Source organism: Seriola dumerili, unplaced genomic scaffold (assembly GCF_002260705.1).
Source record: "Seriola dumerili isolate Sdu_G_001 unplaced genomic scaffold, Sdu_1.0 BDQW01000122.1, whole genome shotgun sequence".
In the NCBI taxonomy this organism is placed as follows: domain Eukaryota; kingdom Metazoa; phylum Chordata; class Actinopteri; order Carangiformes; family Carangidae; genus Seriola; species Seriola dumerili.
In genome coordinates, this window is record NW_019174377.1 from 3,378,318 (window position 1) to 3,386,763 (window position 8,446).

Sequence of the window (8,446 nt, forward strand, 5' to 3'; positions counted from 1 at the left end):
CTAAATTCACAAATAAATTTAACAATAACATTTTCAATAAGGAATTTAATCACAATTTTAATGCAGATTATTTGCTTTTGCAAATAGAAAATAGGGGAGAAGAAATGCATATTGAAACAGAAAAAAAATATATAACAAGAGCTATATTATTTTTTATCAGTTGAACATCATCATTTGGTCACAGTGGATACAAACAGTGAATATGTTTGTCACTAGTTTCTCCACAGAGTCTGTCATGCAGTGGTAAACAGGGGATCTGGTGGGTTAAATAACCACCAAGCTAATACTCATGAAGGTACTTGGTACAATATTTCCCATTCAGGTTAATATAGTACATCAAGGGTCAGGGAGGGAGATCAGCCACCAGGTCTTTACAATAAAGAGATGGTTGTGGTACAGGAGGTCAGATATCCAGCCAAGCTCTCCACCCCTGAATAAACCACAGGATGCAGTCCATTCAAACAGCCATGCTGCTCTAAGTGTGGTCCACTGCCACTGTTCTCGACCTGGTACTCCACTTTACATCGACCGACAGCAGTCACCTCTGATGTCTGACTGACAGGAGGTGTGACCTGCAGGCAGCTTGTCTGGACGTGGGAGTACTGCAGGGCAGGTGTAGTGGACAGGGCTGCTGTGGTAACTTGTGGATCCGACACCAAGCTGTCCTTCCTTAACTCCTCCCACATGCTACCTAAAACCAGAGGGGAAATTTCAGGTGAGTTTTGGAGAGTACCACAAATACTTGTTCAGCAGTAAAGAGTATCATGCTGATGTCATATAAAAATGAACAACCTAATGATTTCACTGTTGAAAGATAGAAAATAAATTCACTTCATGCCCCTTTATCACTTTGTCTCACATAAATAATTTTATCAGCAGTTATATTGCTTATTTATTGATGCCTCTTTCCAACGCCTGATATTTTCATACAATATAACACTTTATTATTTACAAAAAAACAATTAATGTCCAGCTCCATGGATTAAACACTACATATCATGCTCTGAGAAACTGAAGATGTGAAAGCACAACGTGATGGCAGGTGAAGAGTCTTTACTGGAATGTGCAAAACAAGGCAAACAAACCAGGTAGGCAATGGTACAAAGGGGTAGCAGGCAGATTCACAGGCAGCAACAGGAATCAGGCAGGTATGCAATCTAAGGTCTAGAGCGCTTGGCAAGGAGCAAGAAGACAGTCTGCCAACTAGCGAGTGGAAACAGGGAGGTTTATACAGAGGGGATGATTAGGTAAGTGGGAACAGGACAGAGGAGACTAGCCGGGTGTGAAATGACATGAGAGTTAGTGACAATGAAAACAGAACTGGCAAAAACAGATGGGATGTGACACTACAACACAAGACACTACAAGAAAAACATGAGAAGAAACAAATTAAAAATCTTTCAGACAACAGATTTTTAACAGATTTTCTTTCATCCAGATGGTTAGAGGGGACTTTGAGAAGAACTGTGGGAGAGTTTTGATAACGCACCTCCTGCTTTTGTCAAAGATCAGCAGGTGGGTTTTTTTCTGGAAAATCAAATTAGCTTTGTGACTTGAATGTAACTGTGAAACATGAGAGGTAACTAGGGTTAGGCTGCCTTGCGATTGCAACTCTAGTCACATTATTTCTACTTGGAAGATATTTTGACATGTCACAGTCGGAAAACACAGGCGTAAATGATAAGATGAATGACGGCTGAATCCCATTTGGCTGCTCCACTTTCGGGGTCATGGTGGCTCACTGACGTGGCTCACTGGGAAACCTAAATGACACTGACCCATAATTTGTGTTTTTAATTACACTTTCGCTCTACCTGCTCAAAAGTCTGGTTTAAGAGCAACCAAACGTGGTTTCTTGCTGGGAGCAAGTGGTGGTGATTGTCGCTTGACAGGAGCTTTGGACAATATTGATACAGGAGGTTATAATATGTTTTAGAGTAGCGCTACGTCTTCAGGGCAGATTGAAGGCTACAGTGAGTTGATATCGGAAAGTAACAAAAAGATGGGCCGGTGCTAACTGGTTAGCATGCTAACTTCAGTAGAAGAAAAGACGTGATACAGACAAGAGTTAACATTGGTGTTGCTTTCCATTGCTGGAGACAGCTCTTGGTGAGTAAAGGTACGTTACTTCTAGGCTGGTAAATGAACAGCTGTTAATGCTAATGCTAGCTATGTAGCAATAGCAAAACTTACAAATAGCTCATTTAAAGAAATTTGACATATGTAGTGAGTGAGATATTTACCAGGTGGACTATAAATTTTGTAAATGAGTCAGTTTTTCTTAATGACCTAAACATATCTATCTATCATTTCTGCACTTCAAATTCTTGTTATTTTTCACGCAACCTAAACATATACCAATTATACCCATCCTACTTATTAATTATCTTGTAAGCTAATATTCTCTGATAATGTCAGCCATGGCAATACATCAGTTGATATATTAAGTGATTATTTGCAGAAGTTGGATGAAGTGTCATACATAGCCTGATTTCTCATTAGACTGCCACAGTGAAAGCTCATGTGGCTGCTTGGTTTTCTTTGGCACTGTCATACCTTGCAGCTGCAGGTCAATCAGACTGGGGTTGAGTGTGTCAATGTCATAAATGGCATCTCCTTCCAACATCAAGTCCTGCATGCTCCTGGGGCCAACACTGTACTCATCCTGCATGGCAGAATTATAAACTGGTGGTATCTTCCCAGCCATGGGGGAGTTCAGGCCTCCTGATGGGAAGCCTGCTGCAGGTGGGTGTCCACAGGGTGAGGACAGGGTGAATGAGTTGCTGGGGTGAGCTGCAGCGGGGGGAAGGTAGCAGGGTTGCTGAGGCTGAATATGGGCATACTGTGGGCGCCGAATGGGTTGGCAGGGTGGTCGAAGTTGCGCTGGGCTGCAAGATGACGAAGTGGTGCCGTAGACTGGGGATACTCTGGATAAGAGGGCTGGGCTGGTGTAAGGTGGCAAAGACCTGAGCTTGTCCGGTCTTTCTCCCAGTAAACGATTGAGGTCTTCTGTGGAAAGAGAGTGTATCAAATAATAACTGAATCAAATAATTAGATTAGATTAGATTAGATTCAACTTTATTGTCATTGCACAGAGTACACGTACTAAGACAACGAAATGCAGTTAGTATCTAACCAGAAGTGCAAAAGAGCAGTTAAAGTGCAAGTGTGTGCTGTACAGGTATGTAATGAAATTACCATCCAGCTTTGAGTATTTATGATTTGATTTAAAGTAATGGTCAGATCAGCAAATTAATGGTAAAATCCTTATACTCCTGTTCTTTAGTTATGGTGAATTGTGATGCATTTAGGGGACCCACCTGGCCTTGCCATGCTCCTGCGAACAGTGATGGGGTCTTTGCGTCGCCACTTGTGCAACTCCTCCTGCATCTTCTCCACCTTGGCGGGATTGAGTGCCCACAGACAGCCTTTACGAGACGATGTTCCATTTTTGTTCTCCACCTTCTCAAAGCATTTGTTCAGGGAGAGGTTGTGACGCACTGAGTTCTTCCACCCATCAGGAGCTGTCTGAAACCAAAGAGGATAGGCTTAATGTAGAAGAGTTGAAGAAAAGGGTTAAAGAAGCAGCTCTCAAGCTTTGTAATGCCGTGTCAATTAATTCATTGTACTATAGGAAAAGTAGGGAGCACAACCAAGTGGGCAAACTAGACGTATCAAATCGTTTTCAATATAGAATGTGAGAAAATAGTGAAAAAGGTCCCATGAAATCCCAAAACACTGAATAATATATGACATTCTATCACATAAGATAAAGAAAATCATCAAATCTCACATCTGAGAAGCTGGAACCAGTGAATGTTTGGCATTTCTGCCTCAAAAATGACTAACAAGATTAATCAGATTATCATAAATGGTTGCCAATTTTTTGCTACCTGACTGCATCTAAGTGGCCATGCATCAAATTAGACAACATGCTTCTTCAAATTTTATGAGAGAGTGGTTACAAATTCACTGAAATCTATTCTACAAAAACCAGGACACCAGGCCCCCTCTGCAGGGAACCTTACAACATGTATTCATTTGTCCACCATCTGCAATGATTCATATCTGTGGGCCAGTTATTTCGATGTATCTCAAAAATCACAGCTTTTGCAAAATACATCTGACTTTCCTCAGAGTATCACGATATTATCTGGCTCATATATTTTATGGCCCCACGGCCTGTGTTTAATGTGAAAGACAGCTGTTTGGACAGCAGCCATCTATGAAGTACATTCTTGAATATAAATGTCAAGTCTTTGAGCTCTTTCCATAGGTGAACTTATTTGTGGTGAGTAAGGGTTCAAACAGAGGTCCAACCCTACAGCTGCATGCGCACGCTTCATCAATATTAAATCACAAGGGTGTGACTTTATATAACATGTTATATAAGCATGTTTTACCCTATCATTTCAACTAAATGAAATGTTTATATCTGTCTCTATCTGCAGCAGCCCCATAACCTGCCTGTACACACACACACGCACACACACACACTGGCAATATTAAACAGATACAAGAATGCCCTTCATTTTACTCCCAGTGCCAGCCTCATGCCTTAACAGGTTCCTGTCCAGCTGGTCCAGAGCCACCCAGCTGCAGGTGTAAAGCACTGCTGCTTAAAGAGTGTCATTAATCATTACAGGGATATTATGGGAGTAATTAATGTCAGCTACAACACAGATGTGGTTTGAGGAAATCTTTTACTAACAATAGAACCCTGGGTAAACTTGAACGTGAGCCCTTTGGCTACAGAGGAGAGATTATTGACTGAACTACAGAAACTGCGCACACACACACACACACACACACACACACACACACACACACACACACACACACACAAACAGAGTGTCTTATATACCAACCTGTAAAGGTGAGGTCCCAAATGTCACCTCAACAGATAAAGATGAAGACCAATAAAAAAAATCAAAAAGCTCAAATAGTTCAACAAATTTTAAAATAACTTGCAGGGGAAAAATTGACCACCATGACCACCATACACCATTCCTCTGATAGGATGCTTTGGCCCTGTGTTTTGGTCTGTACTGGATTCAGTCTTTAGACAACTTCTTACGATCACTGTGGATGGGGATCAACAATATCACTGCAACACTTGTGGTTCAAACTTGTTGCTATAGGGTTCCTTATATTTTGTCATATTTCAAACAAAACAGTTGTGTTTATTAATTGTACCTGTTGAATTTTGTTTTTTTTTTTCAATTTAAAAAAATTAAATAAAGGTATTAGGCCTACTGCAGGCATCATACTTTTTATGCCAAGAAAAAAGGCAAGGCAAGGCAAAAAAAGCTTACTTTTCTGCCATTTGATTCGGTATCTCTTATTCCAAATTTTTTGGTAGTAAAATTTAAAGAGTTACCTCTCAAAGAACCCCAGGATTATGGCAGTAATCAAGATGGTTAGAGAACAGTAACCTTTTTTATTTTGGGTATGTCATTTTTGGGTTTATCCACAAAAAATGAAGGGTCAATACCGGGGAACAGCAGGGGCTACAGAAATGTGGGCTTTAACATCTCCAGAAGCACACTGACGATACTATGGTAAATGTACTGCGTTTACATAGCGCTTTTCTAGTATAGGCGACTCAAAGCTCTTTACAACACAAGCCTCATTCACCCATTCACACACATTCAAACAGTGCTTATTTCCTACACATATCGGTTGTCTACCACACTCAAACAGACACTGATAATATTTCAGGGTCAGTTTGGAGTTCAGTATCTGCCCAAGGAAACTTCCTATGCAGACTGGAGGAGCTCGGCATCCAGCCACCAACCTTCAGATTAGTAGACAGCCCACCCTACCGCCTGAGCCACAACTGTTCCAGTTGAAGAATTCTTTAAAGATCAAAAATTTTGGGAGAGGTGCAACTACAGAGGAAACATGGTAGCCAGAGTCCTATGTAATAACACAACATACAATCACAAGATCCATTGGTATATTTGTAGTATGTACAGATTTTGACCATACAAATGTCCAAACTTTTTTATAATTATTTCTGCTTGTGCTTCTGAAGAGCATGAGGTTAAACTCAGTTGTGTGTGATAAAGAAAACATGTATTGTGGTACCTTGAAATATGGGAAGTGTTCAGTCATGAAGCTGTAGATCTCACTGACTGGCAGACTTCCTGTTTTACTGCTCTTCAGAGCCATGAAGATCAAGATACTGCATTGATGAAGGAGACATATTTACATTAGCACTTCCATTTTCTAGCAAAAACGCCATCAGATTAATTTTGAAGGTGATGATCACATAAGAATTCTATACATTGTTGCTTTAAATATGACTACATGGTGACGTGTGATGCAGTATTACCTGTACGAGTAAATGGGCTTTGGAAAGAGAGGCTGTGTGGTGCTCTCCTGGGGAGACTGAGTGGGGAGACTTTGGAGAGAATATTTTGAGCTGTTGGTCTGGTCATTATTAGAGTACAGTCTAGATGAGACCTGCAGAGAACACACACAAACACACACACCATGATAAAGCTTTCACTGAGAGTGTGGTCATCCAGTAGTTTCTGATAATCACAACCACTGCTTCCTGGCAGGGCCACTGCTTTTGAAGCAAACTAGCAAACATTACTGCGGTTCGCACAGATTATCGTGATACCCTCAAATCATAAAGGTAAATGTTTCTGTGTGTGTCCCTCGCTCACCGGTTGTATAGGGCTCGATGAGCAGTAGGATGGATAGCTTTGAGACAGGAAGCAGGAAGGCGTCCCTGGCCCAGCTGGTAGCTCTGGGTACGAACTCTGCAAATGTGAGAAAATAAAAGGAAAGTGTTCTGTGTGTGCAAGCATGTTTGTGTGCCTGTGTACCAGTCCTGCTATATGAGGAACAGAGTGTAGTGTATCTTTAACACATTTCTTGTCATTGATTCTGTTTATTCACACTGTTTCTTGTTAAGTCACCCTCCTGGTATCATCTTGTTATTTTGGACTACACTAAGCCTTAACTGAAATAACAGGTGAAACTAGTGTACTGTAAGACTAGAAACCTGAATGCTGATGTTGTATTGGTCCCAGGGTGGTGGTGCCTCGCTGCTGGAGCTGTATGAACAAGTGTCCGGGCTGAACCCCTCCTGCAGACAGCTGATGGAAGAAGAGCACTGTTGGAGACACCCTGCATCCGTCACTGCTCCATCGCTGAACTGTCGGCGGTACAGGTGGAGGTTGTCAGATTCAGCGGGGCCTCGTCCCGGTGCTGGTCCAGACCCTGAACTGTTCCTGTTCACAGCTGCAGTCCTCAGGCTGAAGGTGTTGGTCTCCTGCTGGGTAAAGCAGACATCCCTGCCCTCTTTAGCCTGTGGTGTTATCATTATCACTGTGAATATAAATCATTACTTCATAGATTATGAGATTAATTTAAAATCTACACTAACCCATCAAAGCTAAGAGGATGCAAAAATGCTTTCTGACAGGTCATCACAGGCAAACCTCCTTGTCATATCCACAAAATGGCTAGCTATTTCCAGTCCTTATGCTAAGCTAAGCTAAGCGCCTGCTCATTTTATCTTCATATTCACCATACAGACACAATAGTGGTATCATTCTCCTCCTCTAACTCTCTGCAAGAGAGCAGATAACATTTCCCAAAATGTCAAACTATTGCTTTAAGAGTTAAATACTGTTTGTCCTCCAGGTGTGATTAGTTGGCCTTAAAAAAGAAAAGAAATTCTGATCAATGGCAGGTAAAAACATTTGTCCTTAAGGCCATGGAAAGTAAAGACTATTGTCAGCGTGTATTCAATTCAATTTACAAACACAACTTCCATTTTTAAAACTAATGTCTGAGTGCAAACAGCAGCTACAAAGCAGAGTCAGAACCTTTTTTCCAGTGTTTCACAGAAGAGGTTCTTTTGGGTTCAAAGACCACTGTGTAGGATTTTGTGGCATCTAGCTGTGAGGTTGCAGATTGCAACTGACTGAATACCTCTCCCCTTACCAGTTGCTATCCAAGCTTGGTTGGTGGCCTTCAGGTAACATAAAAAGGCCCTTTCTAAAGCCAGTGTTTGATTTGTTTATTCTGGCCTACTATAGAATGATGCAACATGGCAGGCTCCGTATGTAGATATGAAGGGCTCATACTAAGCTAACAAAAACAAAAAGAATTCTTAGTTTCAGGTGCTTATACACTAATGAAAACATAATGAGTATTATATTCTATTTCTGCCAATAGATCCCCCTAAATTAAACACCCTGGTCCTATAAAAAGAAAAGCCTGAGGCAGCTCAATACCCGTGATTCTGCCATCTGCTGACAGGAGGTCTCACGGGGCTCACAGGTGTGTAGGTTGGCCTGGGGGGTTGATGTTTGAGACCTGCTGCTGGGGGAAAATGTCGAGGAGTCTGACATTGTGCATGAGGATTTTCTCCTGTGAAGAGATGAAAAACAGGGTCAGTTGGATTTATTTTTCAGTGGCATTT

The 8,446-nt window shown here is 41.4% G+C and overlaps 1 protein-coding gene across 1 annotated transcript; it reads right to left on the reverse strand.

Moving 5' to 3' along the window:
* Nucleotides 1-68: 68 nt before the first annotated feature.
* On the reverse strand, nucleotides 69-7,339 carry foxn1 (forkhead box N1). Its single transcript, XM_022748428.1, has 7 exons — nucleotides 7,019-7,339; nucleotides 6,678-6,773; nucleotides 6,338-6,468; nucleotides 6,091-6,187; nucleotides 3,321-3,528; nucleotides 2,557-3,009; nucleotides 69-691 (listed from the first exon to the last, which is right to left on the reverse strand). Exons 1-7 carry the CDS (start codon nucleotides 7,337-7,339, stop codon nucleotides 372-374), a joined length of 1,626 nt encoding a protein of 541 aa, XP_022604149.1. The 3' UTR covers nucleotides 69-371.
* Between the last annotated feature and the right edge of the window lie 1,107 nt (nucleotides 7,340-8,446).